Source organism: Pimephales promelas, chromosome 5 (genome assembly GCF_988280905.1).
Source record: "Pimephales promelas chromosome 5, fPimPro1.hap1.1, whole genome shotgun sequence".
Lineage (NCBI taxonomy): Eukaryota > Metazoa > Chordata > Actinopteri > Cypriniformes > Leuciscidae > Pimephales > Pimephales promelas.
Genome location: NC_142773.1, coordinates 10,376,865 through 10,396,541, shown reverse-complemented (window position 1 = coordinate 10,396,541; position 19,677 = coordinate 10,376,865). Strand labels below are relative to the sequence as shown.

Here is a 19,677-nt window from a genome sequence, read left to right as displayed (position 1 = left end):
GATATTCCATTAAAAACAAAATTAAAAACGTTATTCCATTATTATACATTATAAGTTCAAGATAATGCCAACACATTTCAACAGCCTCATTCCTTTCCAGTGACCGGTTTGCGTGGTTATATTTAGGCTGTAGAAGCCCAACTAATCGTTTCGACGGTGCAGCTTCACGCTTACGGGTAATTCAAATTTCGATACAAACCGATTAATGTTTTCTATTTGCATACAAGTCGAAAATAGTAGTGTTTTTCTGCGCCAGTTTTGAAAATGGCTATCCAGTTGCCCACCCGGAAAAAAAACGCGTGAACACCAACTCAGTGTGCGAGTTCCAATCAGCTCGAGTTCGTGCGTAAAGAATAAAACAAAATAAAAACTTCTTTAAATATCAGTTAATTATATCTAAATAACTATAGGTAAATTTCCTTAAATAGATATGTATGATACTCCATCACCATTTGCGCGGAATCTTTAATTATTCATATTGCACGTCGGAGTGTAAACATGAGCGCACCAAACAATCTCCGCTGTGTTCCGCCTTTGGTTTACACCATAAATAGTTTACATCGATACAATGCGACAGGGGACCGGAATATGTTGTTTTAGCGTTTTTTCTTCTTATACCGAGAAACATTAAGCTGGAACAGCAAACGTCTCGCTTCCGACTGAGATTTACCCTTCAGAGAACTTCAAACCAATTCTTTACGATGTGAAGGGATGTTGTTTATCTTAATGCTTGATTTACGTCACAACCTGTCGTAGCTGTCAGTTGAAAGTCAAAATCATCATAAAGGTATGACATAAATTATGTTTATTTCCTTATTACATGTAATGCCAACCACACTAGCATACTGTTACTGCGCATACAGAACCTCTTGAAAAATAAATGTAAATGATGGTCTTTAAATAATTTTAGGCTACATTTCTGTACTGTGTTGGTTTCATGTCTCACATACATTAGCAATACGTTCAATGTGTTCTACAGGCATTTCATGATCTGTTTCTGAAGCAGAGATTTCCATCTCTTTTTTTGACTCGAAGGCCAACTATAATATCGTTAACAGAACTGTAGGATATATCTGATCTGTACATACAGATCTGTCAATGTCTTAAATATACGATGATGACTTAACAGTTTAGACTGTGCAAACTTTCGGTCACTTTATGGATCATCAATCATCGATCAATCCATAAAGTAGATCATGACTTATGATCTTTGAACGCTTCTTTCAATTATTTCATGGACATGTTCGTGTTATGTTTGTGTGTATTGTGTAATTAATTCATTTTGTGCTGTTCTTAAATTAAAAAAAGAAGACAAAAAAGATTCCGTTCACATATTGATTTATTAAGTTAGTTTGTTTGAATATATTTATATTAATTAATAATAATCTATTATTTGAAATAATTTTACATCCAGTGGACCCCCTGTACAGGTTTAGAACAATATGAGGGTGAGGAAATAATATACTTTTGATGTAGGTAGAAGTGTCTGGTGATGATTACTTAATAATTTATTATTTACATCGCTCACTTGACAGGTGACCTCCCTAAGTCAGGGTAGTTCCAAATCATCACAAAAAGATGAGCCAGGAGGTATCCATCCATAGTTGGCCCGGCTCTTATTACATCAACAGTGAGAAACGCTGGGCCAGTGGTATTCTCTCCTTAACCCGCACCACCCTGCGCTTCACCTCTGAGGAAAAACAAGAGAATCTGACTAGCCTAAGGCTCTCGCGAATCATGGAGATTAAGATGGAGTCCTCCAGCCTAATCTTTAGTGCTCTTACTGTGTTGGAGCAGGGAAACATCAAGCACTGGTTTGGGTCTCTCAGGCCTTGCCGTACTACCGTTTTCCATGTGCTAGTGCACTTCTGGAGAGAACGGCTGCTGTCACCCACAGAGCCACAGGGAGCTGAAGCTCCTCTCAGTAAGGGCCAGGAGCTGATCAGCCTGATGTCTGGAGCTCAACGGAGGTTGGAGGATACTGGAAAAGTCCTGTACCACCAGGGAGAGCAGTTTGACAACATGATTCAGGGCCTGGACAAGATTGAATCAGACTTGAGTGTGGCAGATAAGTAGGTTTTGCTCAGATTCCAAATCCTAAATATTCAACTTTGGTAGATACACTCTTGAAAATAAATGTTCTTTATTGGCATCTGTGGTTTCATGTAGAACCTTTAACATCCAAAGAACCTTTCAAAAAGAAAAAAAAAAGAAGTTTATTCATTCATTCCTTAAAATGTTCTTTAGATTTTTAACATGTTCTTCACACTAAGAATAAATGATTGTTTTTTTTAAGGACTATTCACTGAAAGGTTCTTTGGGAAACCAAAAATGGTTCTTCTATGGTTCTTCCATACACTATTGATTGATACATAGTCAAAACAAAAATTATTCAGACACCAGATATAATTTTTGATATTTTTTTTACTAGTGGGTGCAGGACACTATAGTTCATTAATGTATAACATGAGGATAGTAATATGAGGATAGCAAAATAAAGTAAACTGTGACATAATAACCAACAATTCTTCATACCGTGGACTACCAGTAAAATTGATAAACATTTGGGACCAAAAATTATACAGACACATTGACCTGTCCATATTTTGTTTAAGTGTTTTTTTCTTTAATTGCTAACAGACTGAACAACATTAAGCGTCACTTGGTAATTTGTTGACCTAAATTAGTATTATCTAATTGTGTATCAAACTTTTACATCTGAAAGCTATTCAACCTAATTCATTTGTGAGACAGTCAAACAGAAGGGTGGCCGAAACCAGTGAAATATCAACTGATTTTTTATTACCATTTTCTAATAGCAAATAAACAGTGATAATGTGAGAAATGTTGAGGGGTCTGAATAAATCTTGGTTTGACTGTACATGTTTTGAGCAGCTGCAGTATCCTACAGTCATGTGTTGTATTTATAGGAATGATTTATCTAGTTACAACAGTTCTTACAGTACTACATTTAATGCCATTGATTCTCTTGTGTGCAGACTACTCTCTGAACTAGAGTGTCCTCCTTGGTGGCCTTTTGGAAAACTGCCATGGAAGAGCCAACAGGAGGCCAAGTCTGAAGCAGCTGCCAAGGTGTCCTATACTAAAGGTTCAGGCAAGGGCCAAAAAGTCATACTCAGCATTCCAGCTATTATCTCTTGTGTTGGAAACTCTAAAAACATGAAACCAGGTAGCCTGGTGGTTTCGGTCTCCTCTCTAGAGGTTCGAGATGCAAACGGACAGCTCCTTCATTGCTTTGAGAAGGAAGAGGTGGATGATATCCATGTGCACAACCCCTACGAGATCAGTGTTCGGCAACGCTTCATTGGGAAACCTGACATCTGTTTCAGAGTTCTCTCTGCCAGGATGACTGAAGCTTTATCTGTATTGGAGATGCAGTACAAGAAGAAAGTTGAGATCGCACGTGACTATGCAGCATTTCAGGCAACTTTGGCAACCACACCAGGAAGCCCAGAAGGTGGAGGAAACATTTGGAGTGCAGGTACAGTTAGAGAACTAGCTAATGTCTCCACAGATCAAAAATTACAGTAAACTATTATTTCTAATTCTAATAAATGTTGTATTCTTATAGCTTTCTTCATCAAATGATTCTGTACTTGCATCTTGCAACTAAATCTTTGTTTCTTTGAGTAAGCGGTTTAGAAAAAAGAACTATAACAATCTCCATGCCGGTCTTGGGGATCCACTGCTGTGTACATTTTTTGTATTACTATTTTTACACAGTTTGTTTTTACACACCAAATGCTCTTTCCTGACAAACTGATGATCTGAATCAGGTGTGTTAAATAAATGTGCAGAGCGATGAGTCCCCAGGACCGGAGTTGATAACCACTGAACTGATTTAAATATCAATACAGTAGTACCTTGCAAGCAGAGTTATTACAGCCACACATAAGAAAACTTTCAAATTCTGACAATGGATAGACGTAACCCTGAACGTTATAAAGTATTTCTACCATATGGTGGCAGCCATGCTCCAAGATCAACAGCACTTCATTAAAAACCCTCTGAGATCCCATTGTGCGCTTCTTAGTTAATAGGCCTATTTACCAACATTCTTCTTATCTTAACAACAAATCTCAAAGGAATAAATGAGCTCATTCTGTGTCACTTCAGGTCATGGAAAGGATACAGAGGTGCCAGTGGAGGTGCCTGCTGGTGAACTGACACAACTTCAACTTCAAGTGCTTCAGCCCACTGTTACTGAGGCAGAGGCACAGGAGCTAAAACAGGTTTGAGATCTATGTGGTTGTCACTTCTTATTGCAGACAAATACAGTACAGTACAGTCAAAAGTTTTGGCAGTATCAAATTTTGCCGGGTCACAGATCCAGAATTTCTATGTAATTATCTCCAAGCCATCTCATTATCACTCTTGACTGGAAAATGCACAGATCATCATCAAAGTGCTCCTGGATTTTTGGGAGAAGTTGCTCTTGCAGGATGTTTTTATACCATTCTTTATTCCTGGCAGTATGTTTGAGCAGATTTGCAGAAGGGCCCACTGCCTTGGATGAAAAGCAATCCCACACATGGTGTTCAAAAACTGACTGGCTGGGGCCTGTAGTTTCTCTGACAACTGACTCTAGGCTTTCCCCATTGCTCAAAGTTATAAGGTCTAAGTTAAGTTATAAGTGCCGTCATCTGCAGACGGCCGCAGTGCAGTAAAACCTATCAGTGCTCAGCTGAGGTGCTGCATGGTATGCAGAAACCAGACTAAAACACTGATGCAAAAACAAGTCAACCATTTTTTATCGAGTGCGTCATGGGGCTGTGCAGAATGGTGCACTTAGTGTTGAATAATTCCAAAACACAACATTATTGCTGTTACCAGAGATAATTGATGGTTGGTCAACCATCCATCACAGATATCTCTTTTCAGTGTGGTTTTGGGGTTGAGAAACACTAAAAACAAACATTTTAAGATGCCGCAAGGGGAAGGAAAATATGTGTTTTTAAAGGATGAGGCAGGGCAGCTTGTCTTATAGAAGATGATAATATACAGAGTACAGGCTATTTATAATAATGCAACAAAAACGATGTACTGTAAAATGTCATTTTTCACAGTAAGATTTAATTATAACATACAAAACATTAATAGTGTTCAGTCACATTGTAACCATAACAATTTTTATTCAAAACATAACCAAAGTCCTTATCAAGGAGAGTCTGTTCACTCAGCTACTATATTTGCAACGTCTCCCAGCATCCAACACCAAGTTTTATCTACTTTAATGGGGAAATCCTAAAATCTCAAAATTTGCTTGCCTCACTCATATTTAAACAACACATTTCAAATGAGCAACAAAATCTCACATGAATTTCACTGTCCCATAAATGTTGCTTCTTATGCTCAAATAGCGTTAAAAAAGCTGATATTTCAGCCTGTACCAGCCAATTAACATGTGTAGTCCTAATCTTGCGCATCTAAGGAGTTTCTACTGCAACCTGAGCTATTGCACTCTCATAGTAATAGTAATTCATTGTAATATGAGTGCACCGTCTTTGTATATCTAAAGTCTTACTCATAATTTATTGTTCTAGGCATTTTCGTTTAGTTGTTTTATAACTTTTTCTTCATTGTTGATTACTAATCTATATACACTGACCTATTGTTCATAATGTTATATTAATAGTGTCTTCCTAGTGTAGGAAGATAAGCTATTATATTATTTTGCTTGCATCCTTAACCACTATAATGAAGATGTCACGGTTTGTAGAGGAGTCAAGTCAAGTCACATTTATTTATATAGCGCTTTTCACAATACAGATTGTATCAAAGCAGCTTCACAGTGATAACATGAAAGTAGTACAACACAGATCAATAATATTGTTAAATATTAAATATTAAATAACCCCAACTAAGCAAGCCAAAGGCAAGGTGACAGTGGCAAGGAACCAAAACTCCATCAGATTGGATGGAGAAAAAAACCTTGGGAGAACCCAGGCTCAGTCGGGGCCCAGTTCTCCTCTGGCTTACATTCATATTGTTTATATATAAATATTAAATATAAATATTGTTTATATATAAAACGGCGCCATAACATATCGCCGGCATTGAGTCTTCTCATCACAGGCGGTGGGTCATCCGAAATCCCCGTGAGAGGCTGGATACAAAACGACCTGACGAACGCCATTTTTCTCGGGACAAGCGTCCCGAGATAACAGCAGAAAGGCAGATGGGAAATAATTAGCATAGCTGATGTTCATAATGATTTCCATTATATGGGAGTCGGTGTTCGAAAACCACTATCTCACAAACTCGCGGCAACCCAAACTCTCCGCAACCCAACCATATGCGCCGACCCGTTTGACTAAGGCTGTCTAGCCCCACTGGTGCGTTAAGCAGTTTCAGTGGCAAACGGTTCCGTATGGCATAACAGAGGAATAAGAGGTAAGCATTATGTGAATGCTTGACTAAAGAGATGCGTCTTTAATCTAGTTTTAAACTGTGTCAGCGAGTCAGAGCCTTGGACCGTATCGGGAAGGCTATTCCAGAGTTTTGGAGCTAAATACGAGAACGCCCTCCCTCCTTTAGTGGACTTAGATATCCTAGGAATGACCAGAAGCCTTGAATTTAGTGATCTTAAGGAACGCGGTGGATTGTAGGGCGAAAGAAGGTCCGTTAAGTACATAAGAGCTAAACCATTTAGGGTTTTATAGGTCAGTAGTAGTACTTTGTAGTTGATACGGAACTTAATAGGTAACCAGTGTAGAGATGATAAAATCAGTGTTATATGATCATATTTTCTTGACCTAGTAAGAACTCTAGCAGCTGCATTTTGTACTAACTGTAGCTTGTTTAATGAGGATGCAGGACAACCGGCTAATAAAGCATTACAGTAATCTAGTCTCGAGGTCATGAATGCATGAACTAACTTTTCTGCATCAGAAATAGATAGCATGTTACGTAGCTTAGCAATGTTTCTAAGGTGGAAAAAGGCTGTTTTTGTAACATATGAAATATGATTTTCGAAAGACAAGTTACGATCTAGTATAACACCCAGGTCTTTTACTGTAGTGGATAAAGTAACAGGACATCCGTCTATATTAAAGTTGTATTGTAAGAGGTTTTGTGAGTAGTTTTTTGGACCAATAAGTAATACCTCCGTTTTATCTGAATTTAATAGCAGGAAATTACGCGTCATCCAGCATTTTATATCTTTGAGACACTCTGTCATTTTAGATGAGTTAGTGTTTTCATCTGGTCGTGATGAAATATATAATTGAGTGTCGTCAGCGTAACAGTGGAAATTAATTCCATGTTTTCTTATAATATTACCAAGTGGCAGCATATATACTGTATTGAGAATAGCAGAGGGCCTAAAACCGATCCTTGCGGTACTCCATAGTCTACAGACGTTATCTTTGATTTTTCCCCATTTAAACAGACAAAATGATAATGGTCCGATAAGTACGACCTAAACCAGCTTAATGCCTGTCCCTGAACACCAGTGTAGTTTTGTAGTCGATCCAAGAGTATTTTATGATCTATAGTGTCGAACGCAGCGCTAAGATCAAGTAGGACTAGTATTGAGATACAGCCTTGGTCAGAAGCTAAAAGTAAATCATTTGTAATTTTAACTAGCGCAGTTTCTGTACTATGATGCGGTCTGAATCCTGACTGGAATTTTTCATAGATATCATTTTCTTGCAAAAAAGAGCACAATTGAGTGAACACTACTTTTTCTAGTATTTTGGACATAAATGGAAGATTTGAAATGGGTCTGTAATTTGCCAAGTTATTTGGATCTAATTGTGGTTTCTTAATTAGAGGTTTTATTACTGCCAGCTTGAATATTTTTGGAACATGACCTAAAGATAAAAAAGAGTTAATAATATTGAGGAGAGGCTCTTCCACTACAGGTAATAGTTCTTTCAGTAGTTTAGTGGATATTGGATCTAATAAACATGTTGTTGGTTTAGATGCAATGATAAGTTTATTTAGCTCTTCCTGTCCTATCGTTGTAAAGCGGTTTCGTTGTTCTGGAGGGGCGATAATTGAAGCTGAATCATAGAAGACACCATAGAGGATTGTACATTTATAATTGTGTTTCGGATGCTTTCTATTTTCTCATTGAAGTAATTCATAAAATCATTACTACTAAACTGTATATTTAGTATGTATATATGGTATATTTTGCTCTGGTGATGTCTGTTTATTTGTTAGTCTAGCCACGGTGTTAAATAAAAACCTTGGATTATTTTGGTTATTTTCGATTAGTTTGCGGAGATGCTCAGCTCTGGCTGTTTTTAGTGTCTTTTTATAACATGACATACTGTCTTTCCACATGATTCTAAAGACCTCTAAATTAGTTTGTTTCCATTTACGCTCTAAGTTGCGAGTTTCTCTCTTGATAGTATGCGTAGCACTGTTGTACCATGGTGCTTTAATTTTCTCTCGAACCTTTTTTAATCTAATTAGTGCAACAATATCTAATGTACTAGTGAAAATGGTGCTTAAACTGCTAGTCATTTCCTCTAATTCATCTGTTTGTTTGGGTTCACTTAGCAGCTTAGATAGATCAGGTAAGCTATTTGAGAATCCATCTATTTATTTATTTATTTATTTCGATCTCCATTAGCTGCACACGAGCCGCTACTCTTCCTGGAGTCTATTCAAACCAACATGCCGCTTACAAAACTTTTACACCATTACATTTGCGATTACATGTGCATTACATTTTGCAAATCTAAACAAAAATAGAAATAAAGATTAAAACCCACACACCCCTACTCACACATACCTACATCCAAAACCAACATACACCCATATACACAAAACCTAGTTAATTCTCAGATATGAATAATCTTTTGTTACAAAAAATAAATTTATACAGTTTGGCCATGATACTGTCGCAATAATTTATAATGTAATACAATTTACCATTCGCAATACATGTTAACTCGTAATCAAATGCCTTTTTAAAAGGACTTTAAACTGACGTTTACTGTGTGCATTGACAATGTCACTGGGCAAAGTATTCCAACAGAACATTGCTTTATACAACATACTGTAGTTCTCTTTCCATAATTTGTTCATACTTTGGGTAGTATAAACCTACCCTCTGTAGCATGTCTAGTGGCATAATGGTGCTCATCAGAACTAAAGTGCAACTTACAATAAAGTACTTTTGGAGATTTAGTTAAAATGATAGTTCTTGTTAAATTTAGCAAGGAAACTGTAAATATTTCTTTTACCTTTAACCAGGACAGTGTATTATGCATCCAGTTCACATTGGTTCCAAATGGACACTGAAGTACAGATCGTGCTGCTCTATAGTGGTTGGAAGGATTGTTCTGCCTGGTCTATAACATGGCGCAACATGACATATTTCAGCAGTACGTATTATGCAAGTCACCATGTAATGATCAGTGACATCATCGCTTTGCGGTATAATATCTATATCAGTTGGAATGGTTCCAGATTATAATTAAATCTAGACGATGAGTGGGACCACTGACGTTTTGTTTGACCCCAAAGGAGTTCAATAAGTCTGTAAACGCAGCCCGTAAAGCATCATTTGTATTATCTACGTGTTTGTTAAAATCTCCAACAATTATTGCTTTATCAGAGAGATCAGAGAGAAAGTCTGTGAACTCTTTTAGGAATTCAGCATATGGCCCTGGAGGGGTATATACAGTAGCCAAGGCTAGAGATAATATGGATTTCCTTCTTACATCTAAGAGCGTAACATTTAGCACTTAGCATTTACTGCAGCAGGTGTGTAGGCAGAAGAAGAAGACCGAAGAGGCAAATGCTCCAATACAATTACTTTACTAAAGACTCAAACAGGTACAGGCACAGAAGACGGGCAGAAACACTCACAGAACTTAGGGTAACATGAACATCAAAGTATAATAGTATAGTATGAACATCAATCGACAATGAATGAATGAACACAGGCAAACTAAATACATGAATTAATCAAACATAATGAGGTGAAAAACAGGTGAAACAGATGATGAAGACGATCAACAGGTGGATGATTGCGGGAGTGAGTTCAGGTGAGGAGACAGAAGGATCCTGGGAAGTGTAGTGAAGAAGACGCAGACGGAGACTGTGACAGAAGAAGCATTGATTTAGACTTGTAATGTCCCATTTTCTGATAGTTATCTTAGACTGCCGACTGTCTTACTGCTTACTGTCTTACTGTCTTGACTGTCGACTGCTATCTTAGCTATCTGTCAACCTTTGTGCAAAACAGTTGCAGTTGAATTTAAATAGGTCATGAATTAAGAAACTCAAAATTTCCTCGTTAGCCCAAAAACAGCTTTTATTGAAGCCAAGCTCAGAAAACAACTCGTTTGGAATGTTGTCACATTATGACGTAATAGTGCGACGAAAGACCGCCTCTGCAGAACCAAATCAACGCCTACTTCTAGATCATCTTTGGCCCTGCCCACTGGCACGTTAGTGAGATGAGAAAAGAGATACAGGATCACTGGACCAAAAATAGCATTACCTTCCAAAAGATCCTAATGCTAGGAAAGTGGTTACTTATTTTCAACTATATAAATGTCTCAGTATAGCATTATTTGTTTGTTTGGTACATTTCACTGTGGATTCTTTGGTATATCAGTCGCCTTTTGGCGCAGACTTTGCAAACAATATTTTACTGTAATATGTGGACCAGACAGTAATGCCACAACATGTAAGTAACTGTCATAATTCAAATGCCTAATCTATGATCAGTCAGTGATTTATTTTATGATTCATACAGTCAGGCGTTATTTGTCTAAAAATCTTTTATTGCTCTCTATCAAGCAGGTGGTTAAAGGATCAAACTCGCAATTGTTTCTCTTAGTAAATGAAAATAATCTTTTATTTAATTTGTAATTAAATTATATATGGATGATGTTATCAAAGTTATAGTTTATTCAGTGAGTTCTGGACTCTCACTAAAACTTCTGTTATTATCAATAACAATGTTTACACCATGTTTCAACGGTCAGTAATGATGAAAGAACTCGTGAGAGTGCAGATTTTATTTCATATGCAAGATGTTAGCCAATCATAGCAGTGGGCATTTACACTGAAGTCTCACAGCAGACACGCCCCTTCCAACAGAGCAAATCAGGCTATAAAATTCCCTTTTATTTCAAAATTATGACAATTTTAATAAATCATGACCCCATTAAGAAGTCAATTCTCAATGTCCATAGTATATCTATATTTAGAAGTGCAACCCCAATTATTCATTATTATCCACATGATTAGGGGTTCAAGCACGAAGTGCTGAAACCCTATTGTTATTGTTAATTTACCCATAATGCAACATTCTCCACGTAAAACTGATCGTGCAGGACGAACCGTAAGTCCTAGAGACTTGAAACTTTGTGGGCTGATAGTACTCATATCCGCCGACAGCGTCACAAAGGTACGCCCCGATCGGCCTGACGGGGGCGCTACAGCGGGCAAAAGTACGAAATGGCTCATAACTCCTCAACCGACGGGCGTAGGCTCAAGTGTCTTACATTGTAGGAATCCTTGGCTCCAGCCGGACAAGATGCATGCCTCGTATTGGCTCGCCCTTCAGGCGCCAATTTCGAGTAAATTGCGCTTTTTTGAAAAACATACTTTTGAGAACTACTTCTAGGTTTTTGGCCTGATCTGAACCAAACCACTGCAGAAATGTTCTCTGGAGTCTGACTGTCTATAATCATAAAAAAATTAACAATTTCAATTATCAGTTGCTAAGGGGAACCAAAATGTTGGATGGCACGAGAGCCACTTTTACTAAAACGGTTATAACTTGTGACTGGAATGAGATATTTTCGCTAAACTTGGGTCACGTGTTCATGAGCTTATTTTGAGGTCACATGAAAAAAATCGTGACGATTGGCCTCTTTGTGGCGCTATAACATGAAAAAAACATGTAACCACCTGACCGTTAGTCTGATTGATTTGAAATTGGTATCCAGTGTCATGGTCTAAGTCCCCATGTATATGAGGACATTAGTGTATCTCAAAAAACATGGCCGCCATTGCCAATGAAGTTTGAGCACCTCTGAGACAAGGTTAACGGAGGCCGATCAGAACGAAACTCGATGGGCATGTTTGACTCATGGTCCTGTAAGAGTCTGTAAGGTCTGTAAGAGTTTTGAAAGAAGTGGCACACACTTCATTCATATGACCAGATTTTTGCCTAATCAACTGTACACTGTTGGACATAATGAAAAGCACTCCTATCTTTTGTATGCTTTGCCATAATACTACTGTAAAATATGTATCAGATTGTTCACATGCACAGAAATATTTGCAGATACACACATGCTGTTGAACCTTCATTTTATTTTTTCACTACAGTAAACCAGTCAGTGCAACATATGCACAGCAGAAATATTTACATGGTACTGAATTTTTCTTTTTTTTTTTTTTTTTTACAAAAAACAGTAAACTGAAAAATAAACTTCCAGAAATTTCCAGTGGCAAGAAAAATAATTAGCCAACATCTTGCCGCACAGCCGGGTCTGGCCACAACGCCTCGTCAACATCACAGGCAATATCTTCCCTTGCCAGACATCGAGGGAAGAAGCGCCTTGAGTGCCTTATCCATCCCTTAATTGCACCCACATCAATATCATCACATGCCTCTTCCATCGCCTGCACAAGAGGCATGCGCACATAGGGCTGCCGGTCATATACCTTCCACCGCGATGCCGAAAAGAACTCTTCTATGGGGTTCAGAAATGGTGAGTATGGTGGGAAGTATTGCACGACAAATCTTGGGTGGTCAGCAAACCAGTTTTGGACTGGGGCTGCACAATGAAAGCTCATGTTGTCCCATACTACAACGTACCGGTTTCTTTCATGCTCTGCATTATTCATACGCTCTGGTGGAATGAGAATGTCATGAATTCTGTCCAGAAATGTGAGAATATGGCCTGTGTTGTATGATCCAAGGTTGGCATGACGGTGGAGGACACCATGAATACTGGAGATGGCAGCGCACATTGTGATGTTCCCACCACGTTGGATAGGAACATCTATAATGGCTCTGTGGCCAATTATGTTTCTCCCCCTTCTTCTGGTTTTTGTTAGGTTGAACCCAGCCTCATCTATAAAGATGAACTCATGTGGGATTGCATGAGCATCCATTTCCAGTACTCCCTCAAAACAAGGAACAAAACTCAGTCAATATGGTGTTATCCAGTACACTGGGAAACAATGTTGCGTGTAGTGTACTGCAGTCAATATGGTATTTTCATCCACATATGCTCGTCTGAGCTCTTTGTTTCTTTGAGAGTTTCTCTCAAACGGCACCTTATAAAGTTGTTTCATTCTGATTTGGTGTCGCTTCAGAATGCGAGCCAATGTGGACAGACTGACTCGTTGAATGTTGTTGAATAAGGTGTTGTCTTGGATGATGTGGATTTTGAATTTCTCATAATCTGATTTAATTATTTTCCAAAACCAAGTTTACAATGGTAGCTTCCTGTACCCCGGTGAACATTTGGCCCCTTCCTCCACCAAGGTGTCGTCTCTCAGTCCTTTAGAAAAAATTAAATATACAGGGCTTGGACAATGCAGCCTAAATATTTTTCCCCCACAGTAGAGTAGATTGTACAGGAAACTTGTACAGTTCATGAATGGCTGATGTCATACACTACTGTAAGTAAACAGAACACTATGACATAGGGTGTACTACATGAATATTTGGTTACATACCTGTTCTCTAGTCTAAAGGTCCGGATGACAGAGGCGACAGTAAAACGGCTCAAGTTTGGCTGCACTCTCTGTCCAGCCTCACGCATTGTCAGCCCATGGTTGATGACATGATCTACTAAGGTTGCTCTGATTTCATTTGAAACTGTTTGTCTTCTTTAGCCATGAACTCCTCTACCTGCTCTACCCCTAGCTCTCACTCTTCCTCCCCCTCTTATTCTCAACCTCCCTCTTCCTCTTCCTCTCTGCAACATCTTCCATTGTTGTAACAAAAACGGTGCTCATCTGTGGCCTTTTTATAGTGCTTACATCCTGATTGAAGCGTTAACAATTAACCATTAAGGTGTTTGGCCAGGTGGCACATGTAATTAGCCAATTAGCTCATGTAGTGTCATTTTGAATGGTAGTGTTTTGAAGTGGCAAACATGTGACTTTATGTCAGATTGTTGTGTCTTATGCAGAGAACTGTGTTCAGTGCATTTAAAAAGTGGCATTTTGAAATGCAAAATGTGTGTAAAGCAGAAAATGTGTTTAGACGTTTTGAAACTTGAGAAGAAGTTTTGCTCTTTGTGTGTCCGTTTAAATAACTGTGCTGTGCATGTTATTTTATTGTGTTAGCAATTGGAAAAAACTGTAATAATTATCAAAAAAAGTTTAACTTTGTCATTTGTTTTGCTATAACAGGGTCATTTACAAACAGAGCTTGATAAAATGCACCCAAAAGCCTATAAATCCTAAAGGAAAATTCAGAACTTCACAAAAATTGATGAGCATATGTGTCATAACATGTTGAAGAAGCATGTACAGTTATGGAGATCGGACCATAGGTGACGCTATAACTGTTAACATAACATAACATAACATCCATTCATACTATACATATACTATACACACTATATTTTGCAAAGTTAATTTATTTAACACATATTTCTTTTTGTTATTTTTTGCATTCATACTATACATACAGTGCCCTCCACAATTATTGGCACCCCTGTTTAAGATGTGGTCGAGGACTTTTAAAAATTCTCCCTTTTTTTTAAACAACATAGAATCCAAATGCAAAAAAAGAGAAAAATCCAACCTTTTATTTAAGTACATTACTTTGGTGGTAAAAAAAAATTAAAAATTTAAAAAAAATAAAAACTTCAAATCATGTGTCCCACAATTATTGGCACCCCTGATGTTAATACTTTGTACAACCCCCTTTTGCCAACAAGACAGCACTTAATCTCCTCCTATAACATTTCACAAGATTGAAGAACACAGAGAGAGGGATCTTTGACCATTCTTCTTTGCAAAATCTTTCTAGATCATCCAGTATCCTGGGCCCTCTCTTGTGCACTCTCCTCTTTAGCTCACCCCACAGGTTTTCGATTGGATTGAGGTCTGGGGACTGAGATGGCCATGGGAGGACCTTGAGTTTGTGACTGAACCATTTTTGTGTAGATTTTGCCACACGTTTTGGATCATTATCCTGCTGAAAGACCCAATGACGACCCATCTTCAGCTTTCTGGCAGAGGCCATCAGGTTTTTATTTAAAATGTCCTGGTAGTTCAAAGCGTTCATAATGCCATGCACCCTAACAAGGTTCCCAGGGCCTTTGGAAGAGAAACAGGCCCACCGCATCACAGATCCTCCACCATACTTCACGGTGGGCATGAGGTACTTTTCGGCATACACATCTTTTGTTTTACACCAGATCCACTTAGAGTGTTTGTTGCCAAAAAGCTCAATCTTAGTCTCATCCGACCAAAGCACACGATCCCAGATGAAGTCCCAGTGCCGCTTGGCAAACTCCAGACGTTTACGTTTGTCAGTGTTAGTGAGAAAAGGCTTTTTCCTAGCATGCCTCCCAAACATCTTGTTGGCATGTAGAGAGCGTCTGATGGTTGTTTTGGAGATTTTGTGACCCCAAGATGCCACTATTTGATGCAATTCTGTGACAGTGAGCTTAGGACTTTTTTTTACTTTTCTTAGCATCCTCCTCACAGTGCGTTGTGGCAAGATAAACTTGGGACCTCTTTCAGCCTTGTTTGTCACTGTTACTGTTGTTTTAAACTTCTTAATGATTCATCTAACTTTAGATACGGGCAAGATAAGGTGAGTGGCTATTTTCTTGTAGCCATTGCCTGACTTATAAAGGTCATCACACATCTGCCTTACTTGAATGGTGTGTTCTCTTGTCTTTGCCATGTTGACAAATGGGTAAGAGAATTAGGCCTCTGTGTCATGTCATATTTATACCCCAGGGAAATAGGAAGTCATGAATTACTAATTAAAAGTTCCTAGATATCCTGACCAACATTAGCAACTACAGAAAATATATATTTTTTAAAAAATCAATTACATTTTTCAGCGGAATTGTTAGGGGTGCCAATAATTGTGGGACACAGGATTTGAAGTTTTTATTTTTCTAAATTTTTACATTTTTTTTACCACCAAAGTAATGTACTTAAATAAAAGGTTGGATTTTTCTCTTTTTTTGCATTTGGGTTCTATGTTGTTTAAAAAAAAGGGAGAATTTTTAAAAGTCCTCAACCACATCTTAAACAGGGGTGCCAATAATTGTGGAGGGCACTGTATACTGTACACACTATAAATGTGTTTGTGTGTGTGTGTGTGTGTGTGTGTATGCGCGTGTGTGTGTGTGTGTGTGTGCGTGTGTTTGTGTGTAAGCATGCTTTATGAAGTTAACATGAAAAAAAATGGTTTGCTTTAGTGCAGGAGATTGGAGAAACAAAGTATTTCAAAATGGAAGTGTGCCAATAAGTGGTCTTCTACTGCCCTCTGCTGGCCACTTTTCTTATTAATAGTCTTTTTTTTACATGCTACATTGTGGTAAACCATCCTATAACATGGTATATCAAGGTATACTATGGAAAATCATGTTAGATTCAAGGTAAATCATACTACAACATGGTAAATCATGAAAAATTACATTGAAATATGGTTTATAATGGTAAATAATGCTTGCTACATAAAACGTAATGTCTTTTGATGCTTTTGTGCTTAAAGGCCTTAAAGGCCTAAACTGCTTGAACCCCGATAAATGCTGTTTGCAGCTTTAATTATGTTCTGTGTTTGTGTAGATGCTTCAGCAGCTGAAGAATCTTGCCCTGGAGGCTGAGACAGAGCTGGAGCGTCAAGACGAGGCTCTGGATCTATTGAGTTGTTCTACCGACCACACCACCATGAACATAAACAGGCATACCAGCCGCATGAGGAAACTGTTGTGAACGTAATGCTTAATGCCAGATTAATGGTAAGATATTCAACGGTATACACAAAAAATCTTTAGAAAGTGTGATCCTTAATAGAGCACTGATTACTGTAAATTAATTTGATCTTTATAAAGAAGGTAGAAAGCTGTAAAGAGCGTGAATGAGGTTGGGTCTTATGTCAGTCATGTTAGCAAACAATAACAATAATAGCAAGAGCAAAAGGTTTGAATTAAAGGTTATGCATTTTGCATACTAAAAAAACATGCGCGTAAAGGTAGGGACAACCCAAACCAACGCCAAAGAACTAGTGCTGATGAAAGCTGACTGTGTTGTCGCCTCGTGTTGCCTGCGTTGGGGCAGGGAAAAAATGCATTTAGAGTTCTCTCTATCTAAAACTCTGGCTGTTCAGCTTAGTGAATGAGCGAGCAAAGAAGTCAAAACGGTACAGATATAAGCCTGTTCTAATTTTACGTAATCTTACCAAGTGGTCTTTAGCGAATATTTCAATATTAACATGAGCGGAGTGGAATAAAGAAAGAGATCAGCAGAATTGATAATCAAAACGGTTAGCATGCACTGCTTAGTTTGTGTACACGGTTTGTGTTTTTTCTGCAGCCTGCAGTGTCGGCTTCCCTTATATATCTGCAGGAATACTCTCATTTACACGCAGGCGCAGAACACAGAAGTTGAGAGGCGGCTGTAGTTCTCTCCGTGTATTTAATTGCATTTTTTCCCACGACGCAGGTGATGTGAGGCGACAACACAGTCAGCTTTCATAAGCGTTAGTTCATTGGCTTCAGTTTGGTGTCTCCCTACCTTAAGAGTGTCTCATACTATTTGTAGTAGGGATGTCAAAGTACCAGTACTTTATTACCAAGTTGACACTAAAATAAAATACACCTATAAAATATAATGCTGATTTTAAATGCTTACATGTGTATTTGTCCATGTGCTCTGTGAAACATGCTCATGTTTATGCTACTATGTGTGAACAATCAAATAATCTTCTTAGTCACTAAGCCCTTTATATTTCTGCATCAGGCTTTATTGTAAATGCAGCCTACTAGATCTACTTTTATTAATAGTTCACCCAAAAATGAAAATTATCCCACAATTTACTCACCCTCAAGCCGTCCTAGGTGTATATGATTTTCTTCTTTCTGCCGAACACAATCAGAGTTATATTAAATAATATTCTGGCTCATCCAATTTTTTGAACTTCCGAAAAGCGCATCCATTCATCATAAAAGTAATCCGTTTATAAAAAAGTATAAAAAAGTTCATCAACTATGATCATTGGCTTCCGGCAACAGCCATACGCATGTTCACAAGAGTGTCAAGTTCCGGCGGAAGGGTCGTCTGTTATAACTTTTTGTTTTAGACTTTAGACTAATTTGTGACACGCCAAAGTGCATTTGTCAGTGGCGCACTCATGACTCTTATTCTGCCTGACAGAAAGAAAAGCTCGTACTGAAGGAGGAGCGCTTGACCAATCAGATGAAAGGGGCGTTTCAGCACCGCCCACGTGTGCAATTGAAATATCAAATCCATAAACCGATTTGTAAACCACAAATGAAAAATCGAGCCAAAATCTAATTTTTGTTTTTTAAACTAAACAAAAAAACGAATAAACGAGCTGGTTTTCATTTCTCGTTATTCCATTCCAAATCAAATCAAATGACCAAAAGATACACGGACCCGCCAGAGAGAAATGCACATTTCATACGGATTACATAAGCTGTGAGCAGTCTGTTTTCTTTTGTTTTGAATTGTTCTGTTTAAAAGTAGACATTTCAATAAATATATATTTCTCAGGTCAATAGGCTTATAGGGTTTCGATGAGACGAGCTCCAGTTTACGTGCGTGATTATCTCTGCTATATTTACTTCTTATTTATTAAATCCAGGCAATTGGTTGATGAAACATTTATTAAAATTGAGATACAATTAATACAAAACGAAATTAAATTTAAAGAAAGTCTTTGTGCTTTCTGTTTGAGGTCTCTGAAAGTTTTAGTGTCGCTTCCAGAGAACATTGTGTCACAACATTGTTTTTTTCCTCTTAAATGCGAACACGAAAAATAGTTTTTTAATATTCATTTTAAAAATGTTATGTTCTGGGGAGAGCCAACCCTTCATCTGGTGGGTAGCCTAGTATTACTTTTGGTTTGTACAGTGTAATTTACAGAATTATAATATATATATACACTCACCGGCCACTTTATTAGGTACCCCATGCTAGTAACGGGTTGGACCCCCTTTTGCCTTCAGAACTGCCTCAATTCTTTGTGGCATAGATTCAACAAGGTGCTGGAAGCATTCCTCAGGGAGTTTGGTCCATATTGACATGATGGCATCACAGAGTTGCCGCAGATTTGTCGGCTGCACATCCATGATGCGAATCTCCCGTTCCACCACATCCCAAAGATGCTCTATTGGATTGACATCTGGTGACTGTGGAGGCCATTTGAGTACAGCGAACTCATTGTCATGTTCAAGAAACCAGTCTGAGATGATTCCAGCTTTATGACATGGCGCATTATCCTGCTGAAAGTAGCCATCAGAAGTTGGGTACATTGTGGTCATAAAGGGATGGACATGGTCAGCAACAATACTCAGGTAGGCTGTGGCGTTGCAACGATGCTCAATTGGTACCAAGGGGCCCAAAGAGTGCCAAGAAAATATTCCCCACACCATGACACCACCACCACCAGCCTGAACCGTTGATACAAGGCAGGATGGATCCATGCTTTCATGTTGTAGACGC

At 38.2% G+C, this 19,677-nt stretch overlaps 1 protein-coding gene across 5 annotated transcripts in view; it reads left to right on the top strand.

Moving 5' to 3' along the window:
• The first annotated feature begins 99 nt into the window (after positions 1-99).
• Positions 100-19,677, top strand: part of snap47 (synaptosome associated protein 47) — a 253,313-nt gene continuing 233,735 nt past the window's right edge. For 2 of the 5 annotated variants that reach the window (XM_089130959.1, XM_089130958.1), the window contains exons 1-5: positions 413-787; positions 1,536-2,072; positions 3,000-3,502; positions 4,138-4,253; positions 16,780-16,952. In XM_089130959.1, coding sequence (XP_088987085.1) covers positions 1,579-2,072; positions 3,000-3,502; positions 4,138-4,253; positions 16,780-16,926 — 1,260 coding nt within the window. In that variant the 5' untranslated portion in view covers positions 413-787; positions 1,536-1,578 and the 3' untranslated portion in view covers positions 16,927-16,952. Of the gene's footprint in view, positions 177-408; positions 788-1,535; positions 2,073-2,999; positions 3,503-4,137; positions 4,254-12,417; positions 13,330-16,779; positions 16,953-19,677 lie in introns of those variants that run through there. The other 3 variants (XM_039661875.2, XM_089130960.1, XM_039661874.2) reach the window with 3 other exon arrangements.